Source organism: Amphiprion ocellaris, chromosome 3 (assembly GCF_022539595.1).
Source record: "Amphiprion ocellaris isolate individual 3 ecotype Okinawa chromosome 3, ASM2253959v1, whole genome shotgun sequence".
NCBI classification, from domain to species: Eukaryota; Metazoa; Chordata; class Actinopteri; family Pomacentridae; genus Amphiprion; species Amphiprion ocellaris.
The window spans coordinates 39,713,949-39,740,575 of record NC_072768.1 but is presented as its reverse complement, the minus strand read 5'-3'; the positions used below and the strand labels follow the sequence as shown (position 1 = coordinate 39,740,575).

The 26,627-nt window shown below is 36.2% G+C and overlaps 1 protein-coding gene across 2 annotated transcripts in view; it reads right to left on the bottom strand.

Moving 5' to 3' along the window:
• Window positions 1-22,577, bottom strand: part of far1 (fatty acyl CoA reductase 1) — a 39,594-nt gene extending 17,017 nt beyond the window's left edge. The window contains exons 1-7 of one of the 2 annotated variants that reach the window (XM_023289629.3): window positions 22,417-22,577; window positions 9,397-9,494; window positions 8,690-8,806; window positions 7,348-7,523; window positions 5,790-5,969; window positions 3,575-3,752; window positions 1,771-1,815 (exon numbers count right to left, since the gene is read on the bottom strand). In XM_023289629.3, the coding sequence (XP_023145397.2) occupies window positions 1,771-1,815; window positions 3,575-3,752; window positions 5,790-5,969; window positions 7,348-7,523; window positions 8,690-8,806; window positions 9,397-9,468 (768 nt within the window). In that variant the 5' untranslated portion in view covers window positions 9,469-9,494; window positions 22,417-22,577. The remainder of the gene's footprint in view (window positions 1-1,770; window positions 1,816-3,574; window positions 3,753-5,789; window positions 5,970-7,347; window positions 7,524-8,689; window positions 8,807-9,396; window positions 9,495-22,416) is intronic. The other variant, XM_023289627.3, reaches the window with a different exon arrangement.
• Between the last annotated feature and the right edge of the window lie 4,050 nt (window positions 22,578-26,627).

The window sequence follows — 26,627 nt, the reverse complement described above, 5'->3', positions numbered from 1 at the left end:
CTGTATTTTAGTTGAAATATGGATCCATTCATATGTATACACTTACAGGGACTTTATGAAGACACAAAACCACACTTGTTTGCATTTTTTCCACGTTTTTTCAATTTTCAAGGCCCAATAATTATTGATAATTGTCATTTTGACAATGTTGAATCATGTTGTCCCATCTTTATCTTATTTTAAACAAATGTTTGGACAACTTTCAAGTCATTTGAGACGAGATTCAAGTCATCTTTGGTGAAACGTAGATCTAAGTCTGTATTTTAGCAGAAATATGGATCCATCAATATATATACACTTACAGGAATTTCCCAGGGTCACGACACCAGACGAGTTAGAAATAACTGTGATTTTATCCATTTTCAAGCTCCAATAATTAAAAATATGTCCTCTGTTGGATCCATTCAATCATTCTGATCTGATGAAATTATTCTATCTGCGTTCTCACCACACTTCATTGCTATTGGAGTTTGATTTCTGGAGATACTGAACCATTAAAATGGCTTCACAGGTTGTTTTGAGAGTGAAAATACAAAAATTCTATGGTCTGAAAACATGAAATTCCCAAAACTCAGCCAAAATATTTTACAGAAGTTAGTTTTCTGTCCCAAATAAAAGCTAGTAAACTCAGTGCAGCAACACCACTAATGACCGTTGTATTTGAAGGAGTTTGAATCCCAGAGGAACAGTGACCGCTAAAGGGAATCCAAATGAATGAAACCTGAAACTGCTGCTGAAAACTGAAGCATATCAACATTAACAAATACATCAGAATAGAGCTGCTCACTCAACCTGAAGCCAGCATGTTGTCTAAATATCACAGAGGAACAACAAATAAGACACCTCACAGGAAACTCTGTCAGTCCAGGAACAAACAGCGTCGTATGTGTGACAGAGAGCAAACTGTCATCTGAAGAATTTAAAGCTGCAGGGCGTGAAGCAATTCAGGATTCAGCGTTTCCTGAGGCCTTTGCTGCAAAGCCAGTCTAACACACCCAGGATGTGTAACGTCACGTTTCCTCTGTGAACCCAACAACCAGACCAACATCTGCTGGTCCAGTCGGTCCTGTGATTCTGTCAGGATGCTGCGACCGAATCTGCATTGGACGGCTTCATGCTGCAGCCCCGATGGTGTTAAAGAGTGTTGGCAACAAGTAAAAAACAAATCATTTAAACAAGTCAGAGGGTTTACTGCAAATCTAAAAAGGTTTTCGTGCTTCATCAGTGTCTGCTTTACGACTATACAGCACTAAAAGTTACTGTTCAGTGGTTACAATTCTTGCAGACAGCAGGAAAAAACCAAAGCAAGTTCCCTCGATTGGAAATCTAAACCTCATCAAGGAAAGAAAAGAGTTTAGATGAACTCTAGAAACTCCTTAAACTGGACGTTCAGCATAAGCTAGGAAGGTAAACCAGCTTCATGAACCTGAAAACTCAAGAGTTAAACCTGACGTTACCTCATTAAACCCAAATCCTGCTGAATCCAAACATCTAAAGCACTCAACAACCTCAACTCTTGATGTTTCTACAAGGTTTTTTATTCTCGTGTGGAATATGTGCAGTAGGAATGTTTTCGTCCATGATGGTGTGATTCTTCGCCTCGTTGAACGTTTCGGTTTTATTAGATGCTGTAAAATCTGTTCGACTGCTCGGGGCAAATTTCCCTTCAGGGGACAATAAATTCTATTTGATCTTGCCTTAAAATGCGTCAAACTTTTGCTCGACACTTTATGTTTATGTCACTTTTAGCGTTTTTCTTTCTCTACTTACTGCAATAAATATCCCACTGGGTCCGTTGAAGTTGTCGATCCAGCCCTGAAACAGAAACAGAGGAAATGAATGCAATTGCATTTATTCTTTTCCCTGATAGTTTACTAAACAATGAGCAGCTTTTAAACTACAACTGTTGGAGGGTAAAAGCTGAAATCTTCCCTAAACCAGAAACCCAACAATCCTTCAGCTTTCTGCAGCGATCAACCACAAACGTGTGCAGAGCTTCTGTAGTCCACATTCATCACATTCCAGCTTCGCTGGCTTTACTGCTCAGCTGAGTGTTAGTCAGAGGTTTACAGCTCTGACAGATCTGTGCTGAGAGATCTGTAGTTTTGATACCACAGCTGGTTTCAACACCAAACAGTTGGAACACCTGGAAACTACCTGAGGAACTTTTATAACGTGATTTGTTCTGACAATGTGCATGTTTTTCCTTTTAACGCATTAAAAACTAGGACAAGACGAGATCCTGTGATGTGTTTCGTGTTACTTCAGTGTGTTTTTGTCATTGTTGGTGCATTTTAAACCCAATCTGACAGATTTATTCTCCTATCTTTGATCAAACGCTGGGTTTTCATTGAGAGCAACAACCGCATTGGCCAACCTCATAGCTGGCAGTCTATTGGTTGGGGATGTTTGACAGGATTGTTTCACAAAGATCCGAGTGAGCGCACAAATCTAAGAGTCCAAGTTTGGCAACACCAAAATCTGAGAGCATCAGTTTGTTGAGCGCACAATCCAAGAACACAAGTTTTATGAGGACACAAATCTAAGAGTAGAAGTTCAGAGAACACTCAAATCTGAGAGCAGAAGTTTGGCAAGTGTACAAATTTTGGGCAGAAGTTTGTTGAGTTAAAAAAATCTAAGAGCTGAGGTTTGGCAAATGCACAAATCTGAGAGCACAAGTTTTATGAGCGCACAAATCTAAAAGTAGAAGTTCAGAGAACGCTCAAATCTGGGAGCAGAATTTAGAAAAGTGCAGGAATCCGAGATCAGAAGTTTGGTGAGCGAATAAATCTGAGAGCAGAAGTTTGTCGAGTGCACAGATATAAGAACTGAAGTCTATCAAGTGCACAAGTTTCGGGCAGAAGTTTGGCAAACACCAAAATCTGAGAGCAGAAGTTTAGTGAGTGCACAAATTTTGTGTAGAACTTTGGTGAGCACAGAAATCAGAGCAGAAGTCTGAAGCACACTATCCTGAGCAGAAGTTTGGTGAGCACACAGATCTGAAAGCAGAAGTTAGCAGCATACAAATCAAAGAGCAGAAGTTTGGCAAGAGCAAAATCTAAGAGCAGAAGTTCAGAGAACACTCAAATCTGAGAGCAGAATTTAGGTGAGTGCACAAATTTCAGGCAGACGTTTGGTGAGCACCAACATCTGAGAGCAGATGTTTGTTGAGCCGAAGTTTGGCGAGCACAGAAATCTGATGGCAGGAATTTGGCGAGCACACATATTTAACATCAAAAGTCTGGCGAGCACCAAAATCTGAAAACAAAAGTGTGGTGATCAAGTGCACAAATGAGAGCACAAGTCTGGTGAGCACAAAAGCAGCGAGGAGAAGCACTACCACTGAAGCTCAGGAGATTTTTGCAGCAGCAGTATATCTAGATGATGAAGTTTTGCTCTGAGCAGGACTAGCTGAGAGTTTTCAGTGAAAATATTTCATAATCTGACCATAAAATGAAGAAATAAAGCTCTCCAATGAATACCCAGCCTCTTAAATAAAGCTAAGATCTCCAGAGAATCCGTTAAAACCCTGAAGAACAGTCTAAACACCACCACTGTCACCAGTACGACTCACTGGGAAAGGCTCCTTCCAGCTGGCTCCCACTATGGAGGGTCTGACGATGGCCACGTTCAGGTCTCCGGCCTCCTGCTGCACCAGATACTCAGCCAGAGCTTTGGTGTAGGTGTAGGTGTTGGGACGCTTTCCAATCAGCTTCGGAGTCAGAGCCGATACCAGATCATCGTCCATCCAGCTGGAGCCACAGGAGGACAACGTTAGACTGATGTCTGCTGGAGGTACTCTGTGTTCATTTATGTTCCCTCAGGGTTTGGAACTGAAGCTGTTTTTTTATACATAGAAATAAATCTTATTCATCCTCAGCAGTTTAGCTTCGGGCTGAAAGCTAAAGTCTACGAGGTTTTCAGAGTTACTACTCAGAGGGTCCACTTATGATCTTTAGTCAAGGTCGAAGGTTCAGAATAATTTTACAACAACAAAATAAATTTAATGACGTATGGTGTACTATAGTATGGTCTATTATGGTACATAGTACGGTATATTATCTCACAATACTATAGTAAATTATGTACAGTATGCTATATAATACACCATATTATATATAACATAATATGGTGTGGTAAATATAGTGTGGTATACTACTTAACATACATTGGAGGTTATATAGTATACCATACTGTATATACCATACTATATATAATATACCATACTACACAAAACATACTATAGTATATTACATAATATATTATGTATAGTATGGTATATTATATATAGTATGGTATATAACATACCATACTATATATAATATACTACAGCATATACTATAGTATGGTATATCATATACCATACTATAGTATGCTATGGTATATTGTGTACCATGATGTGGTATGTAATATACCATAGTATGTTATATGTTGCACCAAACTATATGTACCATACTATATATAATATGCTGTAGTATACTGTATAATATACTATAGTATGTTATGGTATACCACGCTATGGTACATAATATACCATAGTACACTATAATCTACTATACTAAACTCCACCATGCTCTTGTATTACATAATACTACACTATACTATAGTAGATTATACTATTATATTATACTACATATACTATACTACTATATACTATATAAACCAATATATCACACAACACTATATCTATCTACTAACATGTGGTATGTTCTATACCATAACATACTATAGCATATTATATACTGTAATATACTATAGAGTATGATACTTTAGTATATTATACTACATGACTATTTACTATATTGTACAATAAAAATTATACTATTATAGAACAGAATATCATAATTCAATGTATTAGACTACACTATACTATAATATAATGTAGTATATTCTACTATAATATATTACAGGGGTGTCAAACATTCGACCCGTGGGCCAAAATTGGTCCTCCAGAGGATCCAATCCGGCCCGCAGGACGACTTTGTAAAGAGTAAAAATTACAGAGAATACATGAACTGCAAACTGTGAATGTGTAAATCTCTTTCATAATAATTTCTAGATCTTGACAAGTTGCTTTGTTCATATAGTAAATCCTCTCTGGTTCAGTTCCAGATGACTAAATGTTGTGTTCCTTTGTAGACACTCTGTGATCTGGAAGTTGTAATGTGGAAATGATAAACTGAGGCTGAATGTTGTTGAATTTAACCTTATTTTTCTTAAGAAATTATCATTTGTTTATAACATTTGGGAAAAAGATAGTGAATTAAATATGAACCATTTCAGAATGGACTTTTTGCACTAAAACAAAGGAAAACATGAGGAGTTGTGGTTTTTATTATGTTCTGATTTTACTGGTCATTTGAGATCCAACAGGGCTGAACTAAAATGAGTTTGTATTGTATTAAACTATGCTGTACTTTACTACTCTATAATGTGTTTTACTAGATTTTACTAGACTATAACGTACTCTGTGACATTATCCTGTAGTTACACTGTACTTACACCCAGGAGGTCAGTCTTTAGTCTCCATCAGACTCTACATGTCGTCCTGCTACAGACTTCTCCTGAACATTCAGCCTCTAATCCATCCTAAAGCTCCTGTAATGGACTCTCAGTGACACTCTTTAACATCAGCAGCCTTTTCCAGTGGAGCTCAGTGGCATTAATCTTCAGAAAACCTTCTACTTACTTCTAATGCATCAAGAATCTGTTTAAACCCTCTAATCCCCCGACGCTCTGCACTGATAACATCTGTCCCAACATCTGTACTCGGCAGCAGCAGGCCTTACTCCAGAGTGTCGATCAGTTTGCGGTAGTCCACCGGCGGCTGGTAAATCACCTCCTCGATCAGCTCGCGGTCGCAGTTGGCGTAAGCCGTGGAGACGTGGATGAAGACCTCTAGCTGCTTCATCCTGCGGGCCAGAGACAGCATCTTCTGGGTGGCCAGGACGTTCAGCTGCATCGCATCTCTGAGGAGGACGGAACAGGGTTAGGGTTGGACATCAGAGATAGACAGAGGGACAAGAACTAAGGTGTGTTTTTTTATGGTTCACTTTATCAGCATTTAAAGTTAAAACATGAGAAGATCAATACTAGTGAAATATTTTCATCCTGATTGACTCTGAGATCAAAATTATTCTACACTCTACTCTGCTCTGCTCTGCTCTGCTCTGCTCTGCTCTGCTCTGCTCTGCTCTGCTCTGCTCTGCTCTACTCTACTCTACTCTACTCTACTCTACTCTACTCTACTCTACTCTACTCTACTCTACTCTACTCTACTCTACTATACTATACTATACTATACTATACTCTACTCTACTCTACTATACAGCACTATACGGAACTATACGGAACTATACGGAACTATATGGAACTATATTATACTTTTATATACACTACCACAATATACTACACAATATTATAATATACTACAGTGGACTACATTATAATATACTATAATGTACTATACTATACTATGTTAGACTATATGACACTAAACTGACACTAAACTACAGTACTACTATACTATGTTATACTGTATTTTTACTACATAATACTACTAAAACTTCTATGTGTTTAACTGGATGTAAATGAGGAAATTAGCAGCAGGAATCTGAAAACAACCGTGTTCTTCCTCCAGAGAAACTAGATCCTCTGATAGAACTGGAGGAAATCCAGATGTGTCGGGTTTCACGTCTCAACAGTAACACAAATCTGTCAACACAACGGATCCGTCCACACAACTGATCCGTCAACACAACTGATCCGTCAACACAACGGATCCGTCCACACAACTGATCCATCAACACAACGGATCCGTCAACACAACTGATCCGTCCACACAACTGATCCATCAACACAACGGATCTGTCCACACAACTGATCCGTCAACACAACGGATCCGTCAACACAACGGATCCGTCAACACAACTGATCCGTCAACACAACTGATCCGTCAACACAACGGATCCGTCCACACAACGGATCCGTCAACACAACTGATCCGTCAACACAACTGATCCGTCAACACAACGGATCCGTCCACACAACTGATCCGTCAACACAACGGATCCGTCCACACAACTGATCCGTCAACACAACTGATCTGTCAGAGGTGAACAAACCGACACATCACACATCCCGCTGCTTCATCACCATTGCCATCATCATCATCATCATCATCATCATCATCATCATATAATTAAATCCTGGGAACTAGAACTGACTTGTTGTAATTAATTAGATTAACTAGGACTGACTAGGGTCAGTTAATCTGACTTTAATAATTAGATAATGAATTAGATTAACTAGGACTGACTTGTTGTAATTAACTTAACTCGTACTGACTTGAGCGGCTCGTTGAAGCGGATGGTGGCGGCGCAGTGGAACACCACATGGACTCGGTCTGAAAGGAGGTTCTGGTGGTCTCGGTTCAGGTCCAGGTCCGGCAGCGTCAGGTCGCTGCTCAGAGCTACGATCTTCTCCTTAAAGCTCGGCTGCTCGTCCTGCAGACGCTCAAACAGCTGACAGGGAGAAGACAAGACAGTAAATAAACAAACAAACAAATAAATAAATAAGCTGCTGGAACAGAAATAAACCAGCTTTTAGTCTACATGAACCTCGAGACTCTAAACCTTCCTGCCTCTAATGATTCTGATGTTCTGATAGACGTTTGTGTTGTTTTACGTCTCATTTTTGTTGTTTCAGGTCTTGTTTTTGTCATTTTATCATGCTATTTATCATGTCATTATGTCATGTTGTTGAGACAACTTTATCCATTTGTGGTTATTTTGTGTCTCTTTTTTGTTGTTGTCTGTCTTTTATATCTGGTTTTGTGTCTGATTTTTCTTGTTTTCTGTCTCGTTTTTGTCATTTTCCGTCCTGTTTTTGTTGTTTTGTGTCTAGTTTTTGTCATTTTATGTGTTTTTGAGACAATTCCATCCATTTGTGGTAATTTTGTGTCCCCTTTCTGTTGCTATCTGTCTTGTTTAATGTTATTTTGTGTTTCATTTTTGTCATTTTCTATCTCTTTGTTGTTTTGTGTCTCATTTTTTTGTCTTATGTCTTGTTTCTGTCATTTTCTATCTCGGCTCAGTTGTTTTCCATCTCATTTTTGTTGATTTGTGTCTCGTTTTTGCCATTTTCGGACTCATTTTTATTGTTTTTGTCATTTTCTGTGTCGGTGAGATGATTTCCTCACATTGTGGTCATTATGTCTGTCTTCAATGTCATTTTGTGTCTCATTTTTGTCATTTTCTAGTTTGTTTTTGTTGTTTTGTGTGCCTTTGGGACAGCTTTTTCCATTTGTGGTCATTTTGTGTCTCATTGCTTTTGTGATTTTCTATCTCGTTTTAGTTGTTTTCCGTCTCATTTTTGTTGTTTCTTGTCTAGTTTTTGTCATTTTCTGTGTCTTTGAGACAACTTTATCCCTTTGTGGTCACTATGCGTCCTCTTTCTGTTGCTATCTGTCTGGTTGTTGTTGTTTTGTGTCTTGTTTGTTTGTGTCCCCTTTATGGTCATTTTTTTTCTCATAAAAGGAAAACCCAAACAGGTTCTTAAAGACCAGAAAACATCAGAAACATCAAGAACTATGAAGGAATCTTTCTTACAGGAAGGACAGAAACGTAATAATAAAGTTTAACGGTTGATCAGGTTCCTGTTTTCATCCAGACGTTAGTCAGAGTCTCACCTTACAGCTGATCATATCAGAGATCCGCTCCTCAGGACTCTGACCGGCTTTAGACCGAACCAGGACGTAGACAGATCCCACATCTGGACACGACCGGAGCAGCTTCTCCAGAAGAACCTGCAGGACAGGAAGAGATGGCTTAGACTTTCACAATAAAACACAACCTTCAGGACTGGAAGAGACAGCTAAGACCTTCACAATAAAACAGAAGTTTCAGGACAGGAAGAGATGGCTTAGACCTTCACATTAAAACAGAAGAAGAACTCAGACATCATTTACAGTTTTGTGTGTCTCGGAGACAGTTGTTTCCCTCTGCAGTAATTTTGTGTCTCATTTTTACCATTTTCTGTCTTGTTTTTGTTGTTTTATGTCTCGTTTTTGTTGTTGTGTGTCTTATTTTAAACATTTTCTATCTTGTTTTTGTTCTTTTGGGTCTCGTTTTTTGTTGTTTTGTGTCTCATTTTTGTTGTTTTTTGTCCCGTTTTTACCATTTTCTATCTTGTTTTTGTTATTTTGTGTCCATTTTTTTATTGTTTCCTGAAAAATAACAGAAGAAAAATGGTAAAAATGGTCTTTCACATAATAGACGACAAAGAATTAAAAGTTTTTGCACATTTGTCTCTAAAATTGGTCACAAAACAGTTGCAGTCTGTAAAGAAGTGACTTTCTAATGGTGTGTAATGTGGATAAAACTCTGAATTCAGTACCTTCCCCATGAAGCCTGTTGCTCCAGAGATCAGCACATTTTTCCCTGCAAAGTATTCTGGGATGTTCACCATGATGTCTGAGCTGCTGGATGCTCCACCTGGAAGGACAAAGGGAGGATTAAAACCGGGTTCAAGGTTGGACAAGTTTAATACCAGAGATTAAACACAAAATAGGAGATTAAACGGCACAAAGTCAGAACTCGGGACTCAGAAGTGAAGCTTGCAAAAATTCAAGGAGCTGAGCTGACGTGATTAAAGATGCAGGAAAAACAGGAAATATCCGAGTTGTTACTGAATAAAGAACTATTTTCTGTCGTCGGAACACGTCGGTATAACATCTAAATGATTTGAGCAAATCTGAACTGCAGGAAATGATTTCAGGAAACATTTTTCCACATTTCTGCACCAAAATTCATCCAAAAACATCTCAAACGGAGACATCAGAGAAAAAAAAACACCAAAAGCAAACAGAAATGTCCATAAAAATAAAAATTTAATACAGTGACAGAAGTTTAGTCTGTTGCTTCCAGTTGTTTAGGATTATTTCCTCTGACTTTATCAAATATCTGCAGATACACAGGCAACAAAATTCCAGTTATTTGAAGTGTTTTATGGAAGCATTTTTCATATTTCTGCACCAAAATGCATCCAAAAACATCACAAAGAGCAAAAACAGGCACCATTAATCAGCTGGGAAATGCTTCAGCACCCTGCAGACGATAAAGTGATGTATAGAACATGGATGGACGGCTGTCAACTACAGTTTCTCTTAAACACATGAATTCTGGTTGGAGGTCATTAAGTACCACAGAAGTCTTGTCATGGTGCCTGTTGCTAGCTTTCTATTCCACAAAAAGATGCAAAACCACCACAACAATTCTAAATCAGCATAAAATTATGCAAAAATTGCATCAAAAAAGGTAAAACCACCACAAAGAGATGCAAACCCGCCATAAAAAAAGATGCAAAATAAGCACAAATACAGACTAAATTGTCATAAAAAGACATGGAATCACCATGAAATGATTCTAAATTACCACAAAAAGATAGAAAATAAGCACAAAAGGGTTAAAAATCATAACTAAGATACAAATCACCACAAAAAGCTGCAAAATTATCACAAAAAGACTTAAAATAACCACAAAAATTCTAAATCGCCATAAAATGATGCAAAAATTGTATCAAAAATTAGTGGTCACCACAAAGATGATGCAAAACCACCATTAAAAGATGTGAAATAAGCACAAATACTGACTATTTCATTACAAAAAGACATTAAATCATCATGATTTCAAGCACCACCCTTCTAAAACTGCTCCAAACCCCCCAGATTTTTAAAAAATCGAGCATTTGCGTCTAAAAAGTCGGATCCGCAGAGCTCCACAGAGGTCTGCTGTTGAGCTGATTTAGCAGCAGGAGACTCAGTTTTATCCAGCAGGTGGTTTAATGTTGAGGCTTATTTCTGCACATTCTCACTCCAGAGACCTGAAGTCGTTACTTCCTCAACATGCAGACGGAGATAAAGCGGCGTCTGTGGGGTCAGCTGCTGAGTTCAGGCCACATCCTGACTCACTTCTCCTTCAGCTTGGGTTTCAAAAGACGTCTGCAGGAATCAAAGTGAAAGCAGATGTTTACAGACGTCCAGTTTAGACCAAAAACACGACTTCAGGAGAGTTAAATGAAGGTCACAGCAGCTTAAACAATTCATGAAGTGCTGCTTCTGGTTCCAGCTACAGTTAAACCAGTTCTTCAGCTTCACTGGAGTCTGACTGGAAATAAAAGAACCTCACAGCAGCGGTTCACTGATTCACTGCTGCTGATCTGAAACTACATGGAGATTCTAAACCAGGGGGTTAAACTGATCCCAGTTCAGTAAAATCACAGAATAATAACCTATAAATAACCACAACTCCCAACAGTTCCTTTGTTTTGGTGCAAAAATGTTCACATTTAATGAATTATCTTTTTACTAAACATCATGAACAACCTGAAAGAAACTTCCAGATCACAGTGTCGACAAAGCAACACAACATTTAGTCATCTGGAACTGAACCATAGAGGATCAAAACCACAAACGTCAAGAACAACAACTAGTGCTGCAGAACAACAACTAGTGCTGCAGAACAACTACTGCTGCTGCAGAACAACTACTGCTGCTGCAGAACAACTACTGCTGCAGAACAACAACTACTGCTGCAGAACAACAACTACTGCTGCTGCAGAACAACTACTGCTGCTGCAGAACAACAACTGCTGCTGCAGAACAACAACTACTGCTGCTGCAGAACAACTACTGCTGCAGGACAACTACTGCTGCAGGACAACAACTACTACTGCTGCAGAACAACAACTACTGCTGCAGGACAACAACTACTGCTGCAGAACAACTACTGCTGCAGAACAACAACTACTGCTGCAGGACAACAACTACTGCTGCTGCAGAACAACAACTGCTGCTGCAGAACAACAACTACTGCTGCAGGACAACAACTACTGCTGCAGGACAACAACTACTGCTGCTGCAGAACAACTACTGCTGCTGCAGAACAACAACTGCTGCTGCAGAACAACAACTACTGCTGCAGAACAACAACTACTGCTGCTGCAGAACAACTACTGCTGCAGGACAACTACTGCTGCAGGACAACAACTACTGCTGCAGAACAACAACTACTGCTGCAGAACAACAACTACTGCTGCAGGACAACAACTACTACTGCTGCAGAACAACAACTACTGCTGCAGAACAACAACTACTGCTGCAGGACAACAACTACTGCTGCAGAACAACTACTGCTGCAGAACAACAACTACTGCTGCAGGACAACAACTACTGCTGCAGGACAACAACTGCTGCTGCAGAACAACAACTACTGCTGCTGCAGAACAACTACTGCTGCTGCAGAACAACAACTACTGCTGCAGAACAACAACTACTGCTGCAGAACAACAACTACTGCTGCTGCAGAACAACTACTGCTGCAGGACAACAACTACTGCTGCAGAACAACTACTGCTGCAGGACAACAACTACTGCTGCAGAACAACAACTACTGCTGCAGGACAACAACTACTGCTGCAGAACAACAACTACTGCTGCAGAACAACTACTGCTGCTGCAGAACAACAACTGCTGCTGCAGAACAACAACTACTGCTGCAGGACAACAACTACTGCTGCAGGACAACTACTGCTGCAGGACAACAACTACTGCTGCAGAACAACTACTGCTGCTGCAGAACAACATCTGCATCCCATCCCGAGCCAAGAGTCCAGCTGTGGACCGACACTAACACTGTGCTGAGTTCAAACGTCTGCAGGAACTTTAGAGACGTTCCTACAATCAGCTCTAAACATCTGGAGAAACGACTTCATGAGATCAGCTGCAGACGGACACACTTAGAGTTTAGTGCTGAAGTTAGGCAGCAGGACGAGGAAAAAACAGTAAAATCACAGATAAACATGCAGAACTGCAGATAGAACATTCTAATTCTACTGATAAGTCACCGCTTTTAAGATGGTAAAACAGAAAAAACAGAGTCTCTACAAATTTGTGAGTCTTGTTGGTGATGTTTCACAGAGATGACCAGAAAAGCAGAAAAAATCCACATTTAGGAAAATATCTGCAAGTGGAAATGAGCTAAATCTGGTCTAACCATTTTCAAAGATACTCTCAGACTAATAAATAAAGAGTAAAAATAAGAATCATGTTGTAATAAAGCAGAATTAATCCCAGATATCACATCATGCAGAGTTTAGTGTCTCTTTTTAGTCACAAATCACCAAAAAACACAATGTAAAACCTCCACAAAAAGATGAAAAATTAGCACAAAAAGACTAAAAATTACCACAAAAAGATGCAAAACTGCCACAAAAATTCAAAATCACCATAAAATGATGCAAAACTGCATCAAAAATAGATTAAAGCACCAAAAAAGATGCAAAACCACCATAAAAAGATGTGAAATAAGCACAAATACAGATTAAATTGTCACAAAAAGACCATGAAATCACCATGAAGCAATGACAAATCACCACCAAAAGACAGAAAATGAGCACAAATAGATGCAAAAGAACCATAAAATTGTTTCAAAAACATCAAGCAAAGACAGAAATCACCAAAAACTACGTAAAATCTGCACAAAAACGCAAAATGAGCATTAAAGGGTTCAAAATCTGAACATTAAGATACAAAATCACCACAAAAGATGCATAATTAGCACAAAAATTCAAAATCACCATAAAATGAGGCAAAAATTTCATCAAAAATAGGTGAAATCACCACAAAGACATGCAAAACCACCATAAAAAGATGCAAAATGAGCAAAAAGACGGACTAAAATATCAGGAAAAGACACAAAATCATCATGAAACGATGCTAAATCACCACAAAAAGACTGAAAATGACCACACGTGAAAATAACCACTAAATTATTTAAAAACATCATGCAAAGACAGAAATCATCAAAAACAACGTAAAATCTGCACAAAAAGACACAAAATGAGCATAAAAGGGTTGAAAATCAGAACAATAAAACACACAATTACCACAAAGAGATGCCAAATAAGCACAAATACAGACTAAATCATCGAAAAACAAAGTTATAACAAAAAGATGCATAATAACGACGAAAAGACTAAAAATAATCACAAAGAAGCAAAATTTGCACAAAAGATGCAAAATAACCATAAAAAAGACGCAAAATAACCACAAAGGATGAAAATTAGCACAAAAAGATGCAAAATAGCCACGAAAACATGCAAAATTAGCACAAAAGATGCAAAACCACCACAACAATTCTAAATCGCCATAAAATGATCCATTTGTGTTGATTTTGCTTCTTTACAATCATTTTTGTGGTCATTTTGTGAGTCTTTACAGCAAAATATATCGCAAAATGTTCAACTTTTATTTTGAAAATCAGAAACGCTGCTTCAGAATCCTGATTTCATCCATTACAGCTGATTGTAGAGCTGCAAAACTAAACAAAACATCTGTAAACACTGGCATTTTGATGATTTTTATGGGTTTTATCTGCTTTTCTGATGGGTTTTCTTGCAGAACAAAAGCTGGAGGCCTCGAACACGTCAGCAGTGATTAAAATTAATCATCTCGGAGGAATTCTTTCACCTCCAAACAGAGCAAATAGAACAAACAGCAGCAGGTTTGTGTTTGTTTTGGCAGCGACGCCCGAAGGTGACGCCTCAAAAACACAAAGTCAACGGTGGGAAAAACATCGAGTCGCCTCCAGCTGCAGCCTCCAGCAGAAATCTGACTACAGGACGGATTTATTAAACACGTCTAAGCAAAATCTGAGTAAAAGACGGATTTATTAAACACATTTAAATAAAATCTGAGTACAGGAGGAGTTTATTCTGCCGTTAAACACATTTAAATAAACTGAAAAGACAGAAACCCCCCTGCTTTCTTAAATTTGCAGCTAATTTCTGGTGAAATCACTAAAAATAAATCTTAATTTAGACAGCAGCTCATATCCAAAAACAGAGAAAATCTTCCAATAAAACGTTCTAAAACTAAAAAACTGCGAAAATAACATCAAATATCTGTAAAATAATGCTACATTTGCTGATTTATGCTCTGAAACGGTGTGATTTTTACAGTCATTGTATGAGAACAAATAATTATTTATAGAATTGATGTGGACATTATTTAGAGTTTTGGTCTCTTGTTAAGGTAGAAAATGAGCACAAATAGCTGCAAAATAACCACAAAATAGCTTTAAAACATCATGTAATGACAGAAATCACTGAAAAATAATGTAAAATCTGCACAAAAAGACACAAAATGAGCACAAAAGGGTTCAATATCATAACACTAAGACACAAATTTCCATAAAAAGATGCAAAATTTGCACAAAAAGATGCAAAATTAGCACAAAAAGACTAAAATAACTACATAAATATGCAAAACCACCACAAAAAGATGCGAAATAAGCACAAATACAGACTAAATCATCACAAAAAGACATGAAATCACCATGAAACGATGCTAAATCACCACAAAAAGATAGAAAATGAGCACAAAGAGATACAAAATAACCACAAAAACTCTAAATCATCATAAAATTATGCAAAAATTGCATTAAAATTGGTGAGGTTACCACAAAGAGATGCAAAATCACCATAAAAAGATAGTTTAAAATAGTTTAAAACATTATACAAAAACAGAAATCACCAAAAAACTATGTAAAATCTCCACAAAAAGATACAAAACTAGCACACAAAGACTAGAAATCACCACAAAATGATGCAAAATTAGTACAAAAAGATGCAAAACCATCACAAAAAGTTGAAAAATAAGCATAAATACAGGCTAAATAGTCAAAAACAACACAAATCACCATGAAACGATAGAAAATGAGCACAAATAGATGCAAAACAAACATCATTGAGAATATTCCCTGTAATAAATCATCTCAGGGTGCAGAAAGTATCGACGGCAAATTTACGAGGTGAAGAAACGTCTGTCTGCAGCAGCTGTACGGAAGCCCTCAGCGGACTTTATTTTAATTAACACGCAATTCTGAAAATTAAATGTAATTCAGAGCTTAGTTTGTGTCTCTTTGTGGTGGTATTTTCCATCGTTGACTTTTTGTGTGTCTGAGAAGTGATTTTATTTCAGTTAGCATCGGTTTAGCATGCCTTTATTTTCATTTTGTGTCTGCTAGCATTTGGTTCTGTTGCTCTGTGGTCATTTGTGTCTCTTTTTGTGTGTTTTTGTAGTTGCCTGTCTCTTTTTTGTTGCTGTTTTGTGTCTCTTGGTTTTTGTTTTGAGTAATTTTGTGACTCTTTACAGTTGTTTCTCTTCGTTAGCATCAGCTTAGCATGTGTTTTTCATTTTGCGTCTGTTAGCATTTGGTTCTGTTGCTCTGTATGTCTCTTTTTGGTATTTTTGTGTGTTTTTCTAAATGTTTGTCTTTCTTTTGTTGCTGTTTTCAGTAATTTTGTGACTCTTTACAGTTGTTTCTCTCCGTTAGCATCGGCTTAGCATGTGTTTATTTTCATTTTGCATCTGTTAGCATTTGGTTCTGTCGCTCTGTGTGTCTCTTTTTGGTATTTTTGTAGTTGTTTGTGTCTCTTTTGTTGCTGTTTTGAGTAATTCTGTGACTCTTTGCAGTTGTTTCTCTCCGTTAGCATTGGGTTTATCATGTCGTGTTAATTTTACATCTGTTTTCACTCAGTTTAATCCCTTCCTGGTCCCGTTGTGACCTCTTTCTCTGATTGTTTTGTGTCTCTGCAGCTGTTTTGGGTTTGTCTTTCTCTGACGTGGCGTCACGCTGGAGTCTAATTAAAGGTGAAATAAGTCCAACCCAGTCGTCTCTTCAAGTCAGACCAGTTTAAAGCTGTGAAACTGTGGGAGAGTTTCCAGGTAGGCTGGTTCACCTGCTGCAGAAAATAAAGGATTCTTCCAGGAAAGCTGCTGATGTGGAACTTTATTTCTGTGGATGTGGAACTTTTATTTCTGACAGCTGTACAATAAAACTAGAAAAGCCGTCAGAGTGCAGTCGTTTCATTTCTGACGGCTGAAATCTTTAATAAAAATTACCTTCTTCTGAGTACAGGTGTGTGTTCTGCATGTGTACGTTATGTACAGATACCAGATCACATGACCTAAACATGTAGCAGGCGGCAGGAATTGATGGGATTCAGAAACACCCCCACAATTTAATCAGTTAGGCAGACAGACAGGCAGGCAGGCAGACAGACAGACAGACAGACAGACAGACAGGAAGACAGACAGACAGACAGACAGACAGACAGACAGACAGACAGACAGGCAGACAGACAGACAGACAGGCAGGCAGACAGACAGACAGACAGACAGACAGACAGACAGGAAGACAGACAGACAGACAGACAGACAGACAGGCAGACAGACAGGCAGACAGACAGACAGACAGACAGACAGGCAGACAGACAGATGCTGATCATCACACAACTGCTGCGTTTCTTGGCAAAGTAATGTTAACCTAATGTTGTACTGAAGTGTATTTAGGTGTGACTCTGTCCCATAATGAAGGAAATCACTTTAATTTGAACCAAATCAAATTGAAACTAAACTGATTGAATATTCTCTGTCATCAATACGAATAAACTGATCAGTTTTCTTCTTTGTGTTCAATCAGCTGCAGCAGCAGCATCCAGACTTCAGTCAAGCTGCATCGAGGCTCGTCTCTCCTCATCTACAGTCTGTATTTATGATGATGATCAGGATCTAAAGTTAAAACTCCCTAAAACAGACTTTAATAAACTTTAATCTGCTCTCAGAGTTAGTTTCAGATCCAGAATCAGACAGAAGACGAAGTGTGGAAGCAGCTTTTCTCTGCTGAACTTAGATGTGAATAAAAAGCTCTGAGCTGGTTTCTGGTCTGCAGTTTACAGTCAGACAGTCGGCAGCAAGTTGATCCCTGAAGCCTCGATTTGAATAATTCATCAGATGAATTATAACGTTTAAACCTGAGGCTCTACGACAGCAGTTTACGGAGTTTAAGATGAGAGCAAAATGACCACAAAAGATGCAAAATGACCACAAAAGATGCAAACTCACAACAAAAAGACGCAAAAACCACAAAATGGCAGCAAACAAAAACCACAAAAACATACAAAGTCACCATGAAAATACAGTAAATTACAACAAAAAGAGGCTAAATCAACATAAAAAATATGTGAAACCATCACTAAGAGACGCAAAATGAGCACAATAACCACATAAAACACGCTAAATTATTACAAAAATATGCCAAATCAATCAAAAATACACAAAACCACAAAACAGTTGCAAAAAACCCCACAAACAAATGCAAAAGTCACCATGAAAAAACAGTAAATTACAACCAAAAGAAGATAAATCAATATAAAAAGGTGCTAAACAAAATGAGGCAAAACCACGAAAAAGTTACAAAAAAACCCACAAAACATGCAAAGGCACCATAAAACAGCACAAAACTACAACAACACAAAGCAAAATCAACATAAAAAGATGCAAAACAGCACCAAAAATAGGATAAATAACCACAAAGAGATGTGAAATGATGACTCAAAATGAGTCCAAGCTGAAACTCTGAAGTGTCTGAGTCATAAACACAAGAGGCTTCATGCACTCAAACTGTTTAAACAACATAAAAATGGTCCAAAACAACTTCAAAACAGAAAAAATGAATTAAAACGTGTTCAAAATGACTCAGAATTTCTCCAAAATTACAGAAATGTGTCTAAATTGTCTAAAATTTGTTGAAAATTTGTCTAAAATGATCTGAAAACTGGCTGCAGGAGTGAACACAAGTCTTCAAAACATTTCAAAATGACATAAAAATCGTCCAAAACAACTCCAAACCAGTCCAAAATGACTCAAACTTTGTCCAAAACTAATGAAAATTTGTCCATAATGACATAAAATTTATCCAAAATTACTCAACACTCATCCAAAATTAAACAAAATGTGTTCAAAATGACTCAAATTTGTTTAAAATGACTCAAAATTCATCCGAAAAGCAATCAAAATTGATTAGAGATCACCTATAATGTCTTCAAAATGATCCAAAATTTCTTCATAATTACTCAAAATTTGTCCAGAATGACCTGAAATATGTCTAAAATTAATCATCATACCTGTAAAATAACATAAAATTTGTCCAGAATGACTAGAAAAACTCTAAAATGTTCTGCTGTTGGCTGCAAAAGTGAACACAACAGTCTTCATGCATTCACACTTGGAGAAAATAAATTCAACTTGTCTAAAATAAATCTAAATTTGTCCAAAACGAGTTCAAATTTGATCCAAAATGACTTGAAAACTGGCTGCAAGAGTGAACACAAAAGTCTTCATGCACTCAAGCTGTGCAAAATGATCTGAAAATTGTCCAGAATGACTCAAAAGTAGCCCAAAACTTGTCTAAAATGAATCAATATGTGTCCAAAATGACAAAATCTTGTCCCAATTCTCCAAAATGACTTGAAAATTTGTCAAAAATGACATGAAACGTGTCCAAAATGACTCAAAACTTAATCAAAGTGACTAAAATTTGTCCAAAATTAAACGAAACTCATGTAAACGTCACAGATGGTCTCTGCTTCCATAAATGAAGCTAAAACTCAGATATACAAATAAAAACCCGTCTATCGAGGACTCAGCCAGACGGAGACGACTTTATCAGAAAACAGTTTCTCAACTCAAACCTCATTGTTGAGAATAAAACGGCTGATAAACTGACCGTCCTGCAGACATGGCCGCTGAAAACAGCAGAAAACTGGACAATATTCCACTTTATGCAAACAAATGTTGTAAGGAAACGATAAAATCCACCCAGACTTCAGTCCAAAACCCAAAGATTCTCAGAAAAGCATCAAAATTTCAAATACTACAACTTAGAAACAGAAACTTCTTCACTTTTTGCCTTAAAAAAACACTAAAATAAGTTGTCTGTCATCAAAATTGTGAATACGAGAAGCGATAAATCATCTCCCAGAGCAGAAAGTGTCAATAAACATCTCAAAACAACAAAATTAAACCAATACGGAAGCCCACAGTGGACTTTATTTAAATTAAAAACTGAAATTCTGACTATTAAAGGTATGGAAGCCCACAGTGGACTTTATTTAAATTAAAACCTGAAATTCTGACTATTAAAGGTATGGAAGCCCACAGTGGACTTTATTTAAATTAAAAACTGAAATTCTGACTATTAAAAGTATGGAAGCCCACAGCTGACTTTAATTAAATTACTGTGTTATTTTATAATGTTACAAATGGAAAAAGCGCCCAGATGTTTGGGGGATTTTCATTTAATTTGCTGCTTTTGGGGGTCAAAATGAAAATGAAGTTTTCCAGTAATTTAAAATTGAAAACACATTTCACATTCATATTTTTTCATGTTGGTGTTTGTTGTTTGAGCAAAAACTAATACGTTGTCGTCCAGTGGATGCTTTCTGACCATTTACATTACATTTATGATTTAAAAACAGAAAATAAAAATGGCAAATTTACTCTTTTCAAATTAATCAATGTTACTGTGGTGTTTTGGCACAAAATTAAAATTAAAATTAAGTTTTCCACGAATAAAAAAGGGAAAATTAGATTCTAATACTACAATAAGTAAATTTACTCAAATACTGTACTTAAATATGGAGGTACTTGTACTTTAATTGGTCTGGTTGGTGTAAAATCGAGGAATGAAAAGTAATTAAGTACATTTATTCGAGTACTGAACTGTATTGTAGTTTTCTGCTACTTTATTTGTAATTTTTAAAATTTGTCCCAGCAGCGATAAAACTAAAAGTAACTAAGTACTTTTACTTGAGTATTGTACTCTTGGTTTTGAGTTATTTTTACTTTACGGTAGTATTTCAGTTTTCTACGATTTCATAGTTTACTGTATTTTAGAGGGAAAAATTCAGTTTCCTACTAATTTATTAATTTCATTTTTGCTTAAATAACACATTAATGTAGAAATTCTAATTATAAAGTGGAATTATTTTCAGATTTACATTTTTATTTAAATACAATCAACTAAATTACAAAATTTTTAAGTTACCAAAGTATTTTCAGGTTTAAACAAAAATTAAAATTCCATTTTCTACTAATTTGAAAGTTAAATCATCGCTTTTCCATTTTAATTCTCCATTTTAATTCTCACTAAAATAACATATATCCGTATAAATATATAGAAATTCTAATTATACAGTGGAATTATTTTTAAATGTACATTTTTATTTAAATACTGACTAAATTGAAATTAAAGAGGCAAAACAGCAACGCTCACATTTTGCATTTACATTTTCATCATGTCACTAAATTTATGGTTAAAATTGACATAAAAATTCAGTTTTCTACTAAACTGAAAGCAAAAACTAGATTATTACTTTTCCATTTTAATTCTTATTCAAATTAACACACAAAAAATGTAGAAATTCTAGCGATTTTGTGGAATTATTTTCAAATTTAAATTTTTATTTAAATACAGGCGACTAAATTAAAATTAAAGAGGCAAAACAGCAAAGCTCACATTTTCGTTTACATTTTCATTATGTCACTATATTCTATGGTCAAAAGTGAATTCTACAAAATTAAAAGTGAAAACTAAATTATTTTCCATTTTAATTCTCACACAAATAACACACGAAAATGTACATATATGTTGAAATTCTAGAGTTGTTTTTTTAAAATTAATTTAAATAGTGGACAAAATTAAAATGAAAGAGACAAAACAGCACCGCCAGCATTTTTGTTTCTTTCAGCATTTATGTTTTAATTATGTCACTAAATCTAGATAGATTAAACCTTTATTGAGCCCACAGCGGGGAAATTTACAAATCTACAGTTAAAACTGAAATAAAAACTCAGTTTTCTACTAATTTGTAAAAACAAACTGGATAAAAACTATTTTATTCTATTTTTAAACTCAAACCCTCACTAATGTTGAAACTTCTTTCTATTGTGGAATCACATTTTGAATGTTGCATTTCCATTTAAATAAAGTCTGCTCCAAGCCTCCATACCTCCCTGATGTTTTCTGCTTCATGTCTTGTTGAAATAATTCATTTTGAATGTTTCTGAGGAGGATGAAGACCAGGAGGAGGAGCAGAAAGACCAGGACCCTCTGAGACTAAAAACCAAACCTCTGAACTTCCTCTGGACTCTAAAGTTCCTCCTGGAGCAGCAGATCCTGATCCTGATCCTAAAACTGGATCCTGAATCCAGCAGCAGATCTGAGGATCTCGTGATTCTCATTAGCCGCTCCTCTTAACGGGAAAAACCGACGTTAAAAACCGGAACCGTTCGGTTTCCTGGAAGCAAAAACTCCCGCAGAGTTTCCTCCTTTTCGCGGCTTCCAACCCGCAGCTTCGTGCGTAAAATTCTCCACATTTCCGCGGCGCCTCTCCGGTTCCCCTCCCGCCCTTCCTCCCTCCTGCCGCCGCATCTCCTCCTCCGGCAGCCCGGAGCGGAGCGGAGCCTCCGGGAAGCGACCGGACGCACGGCGGCGGCCCGACGACGGTACGTACCCGGAACGAGGACGCTTCTCCCGTCTGTGGAGTTGTCGGTGGCGGCGGCAGCAGCAGCAGCAGCAGCAGAGGACCGCTACGGGAGACGGAGAGACTCAGCAGGAAGCCACCGGAGGAACGAACCGGAGTGACGTCAAGGGACGGCGGTGGCTGCGCAGATAGGACGGAGGGGAGGTCTCACTCCTGCAGCTTTCTGGAAAACTTCACATGCGCACTCAGACGCACAACACAGCCGTGAAAGAAAGTTTTACGTCTAATCCACGAATTATGACTTCTTCTGTCTTATTTATCAGAAAAGGTTCATTATTATAAGTTAATGTGCAAGAAAAATGCGCAGGAACCGGAACGCTGCAGAACTCCGTTGAAAATTATCCGTTTTAAAGATTTTTTCAACCTCAAAGTTATTTAATGAAAGATGTCAACATTTCTAAAGATGTTTTACAACATGGAGCTACTAATTAATTATTCAGCTTAATTAATTATACAACATGTAAATTAACAAGCTGAAATTTAGGGCTGAAGTCGCAACATTTCAGAACTTGCCTAAGAATCAACAGGTTTTTTATATTTCCTCAGTATAAAAGTAATTCAGTGATGAATGTCAGTACAGCGATGATGCAGAGCAAAAAATAAACGTTTAATAGTTAATTCGGCTAACTTCATTTTTTAAAAATGTGAATAATAAAGGCTGAAATTCAAGGCTCAATTAGCAACGCTTCAGAACTTCCTTGAAAACTGTCCGTTTTTTAGGATTTATTCAGTCTCAAAGTTATTCAGTGGTAGATGTCAGCATGTCTAATGATATTTAGCAACAAGGAACTATTAATAGATAATTCGGCTTAATTAATTATGTAAATGTAAATTAAAAGCTGGAATTCAGGGTTCAAGTTGCTGCCCGATGCTTCAGAACCTCAATGAGAATCGTCCGTTTTTTAAGTTTTCTTTATTTTGAAAGTAATTCAATGACAGTTATCAGTACAACGATGGTCCAGAGCAAAAAATAAACATTTAATAGATAATTCGGCTCATTAGTTAAAAATAAATGCTATAATTACCGGCTCAAATTGCAGCCCGACGCGTCAGAACTTCCCTGAAAATTCTTAGTTTTTCAGGATTTCTTCAGCCTCAAATTATACATTGACAGATGTCAACATGTCTAATGGTGTTTTACAACAAGGAGTTATTCATTAATAATTCGGCTTAATTGATATTTTAAAAAATGTAAATTAATAAAGGCTGAAATTAGGGGCTTACATGTCAGAACTTGCCTTAGAATCAACAGGTTTTTAGGATTTATTCAGTATTAAAGTAGGTCAGTGATAAGTATCAGAACATGATTGTTGCAGAGCATAGATTAAGCAGTTTTTTTTAAAAATATAATTCTGATCATTTAATTTTCCAAAATGTAAATGAATTAAGGCTAAAATTCACAGCACAAGTTGAAGCACTTCAGAACTTCAATGAGAATGAACAGGTTTTTAGGATTCATTCAGTATAAAAGTTATTGAGTGATAAATGTCAGCATGCCTAATAATGTTTTACAGCAAGAATTATTAATTAATAATTTGGCTTAATTAATTGTGCAAAATGTAAAATAATAAAGGCTAAAATTAGGGGCTCAAGTTGCAGCCCAATGCTTCAGAACTACATTGAAAATTATCAGATTTTTAGGATTTCTTCAGTATAAAAGTCATTCAGTGACAGTTATCAGAACATGAATGTTGCAGAGTGAAAAGTAAATGTTTAATTTGGCAAACTTATTTTTAAAAAATGTAATTATTAAAGACTGAAATTCAGGGCTCAAGTTGCAATGCTTCAGAACTTCCCTAAGAATCAACAGATTTTTAGGATTTCTTCAGTATAAAAGTAATTTAGTGATAAATATCAACATGTCTACTGATGTTTTACAAGAAAGAGCTATTAATTAATAATTCGGCTTAGTTAATTATGCAAAATGTAAATTAAAGGCACTGAAAATTATTAGTTTTTCCAATTTTCTTCAGTCTCAAAGTAATTCAGTGACAGATGTCAGAACATGTCTAATGATGTTTTACAGCATGGAACTATTAAAATATAATTTGGTTCCTGTAATTTTTGAGCCAACTTAGGCTGCATTTTGAGTCTTGAATTTCAATCTGTATTATTAATGTTTTTTTTTTTTTAAATTAAGTAAGCCGAATCATGTATTAAAAGTTTATCTTTTTGTTCTGTAACATCATGTCCTAATAATCAACACTGACTTACTTTTATGTTGAAGAAATCTTTAAAAAACTGATAACTTTGAGTAAAGTTCTGAAGGGTTGGGCTGGAAATTGAAACCTAAATTTCAGCTTTTATTAATTTATATTTGTTAAAATGACATAAACTGAGTTATTAATTCATAGTTCCTTGTTGTTTAAAACCAGTAGACATGTTGGTAGCTGTCAGTAAATTACTTTTTTACTGAAGAAATCATGAAAAATGAATAATTTCCAGTGAAGTTCTGAGATATCGCAAGTTGAACCCCTAATTTTAGCTTTTATTATTTTACATTTTGCATAATTAATTAAGCGAAATTATTAATTAATAGCTTTTTTTGTAAAACATCATAAGACATGCTGACATTTATCACTGAATGACTTTTATACTGAATAAATCTTGAAAACCTGTTGATTCTAAGGCAAGTTCTGAAGCATTGGGCTGCAACTTGAGCCCTAAATTATAGCATTCATTTATTTTTTTTTATTAAGTGAGCCAAAGTATCTATTAAAAGTTTATTTCTTTGCTCAGCACCATTCATGTTCTGAATAGTGGTAGTTGTCAGCATGTGTAATGATGATAAGCAATGAGAAACTGTTAATTAATAATTCAGATCAATTAGTTGTTCCAAATGTAAATTAATAATGTCTAAAATATAAGTTTCAAGTTGCAGAGCTTCAGAACTTCACTGGAAATGATCAGTGTTTCATGTTTTCATTAGTATAAAAGAAATTAATTGATAGATGTCAACATGTCTAATGATGATTAACAGCAAGGAGTTATTAATAAATAAATCTGCCTAATTAATTTTTCAAAAATGTAAATAACTATAGTCTGACAATCAGAGATCACATGCAAGAACTGGAACTATTCAGAACTTGGTAGAAAATTATAATTTTTTAAGGTTAATTCAACAGAAAACCAACATTTAATAGATAATTGTGCTTATTAAGTTCAAAAATATATAAATGAATAAAAACTGAAATGAAAGGCTCTAGTTGAGGCCCTTCAGAACATTGGTTTGAGCTGTTTTTAACTAATTCAGCACATTTAATTACCCAGAATGTAAGTAAATAAAGTTCAGGGCTCCAGTTGCTTTCCTGAGAATCAACAGATTTTCAGATTTTTTTCTGTCAATAATCAATAATTCAGTTTTAATTAATGTTGTTTATGCACTAAACTCAGGACACATTAAATAATTCTAGTGTTTAACGGGTTTTCATTGGATGGTTTGATGAATGTTTTTATCTGGATGGTATTACATGTTGTTTGTTTTATTTTTATTTATTTCAAAGTTTTCAGTTTCCTTGTTCTCAACAACGACAATAAAGATGTTCTGATTCCGATTCTGATTCCGATTCCAATTCTGATTCTGATTCTGATTCATACGAAAAACTAAAGATAATTTCATCCACGAGAGAAAGAAATCTGGAGGCGAATCTCATAATTATGTCAAAAATTAATAAATATGAATCCTATAATTAGAATAAAAATCATCAGGATTCTCCACATTCTAAGATGTCAGAATAATTAATCAGCAGCATTTAAAATATACATAAATATACACTAAAGAAAAAAGTTTCGTCCATTTGTGGGAATTTTGCATCTGTTTTCTGCTCATTTTAAAACAGTTTTGTTCATTTTCGGAGTCCCTAAATGTCAAATAAGAATCATTAACAGTCCTTTAATAATAAAAAGGCAATAATCTTAATCATGTACTTCAATATTTGTGATCTTTCATCCTTTTAATGCTTGTATTGTGAAAAACCGGGTTTTTATTCTGTATTTAAAAAGTTTAAATGTAGTTTGTTGAGCAGCTCTGCAGGAAACCAGTAAACACCAATAATCTGCTGCTGCTGAAAATCAGATTATTTAATCTTTTGTTCAAACTGTCGGACAAATAAATCATCAAAGTCACCTTCAGATTGGAAACTTTCACCAGATTTTCTTTTATTTTAAATCCTTTGCTCGAT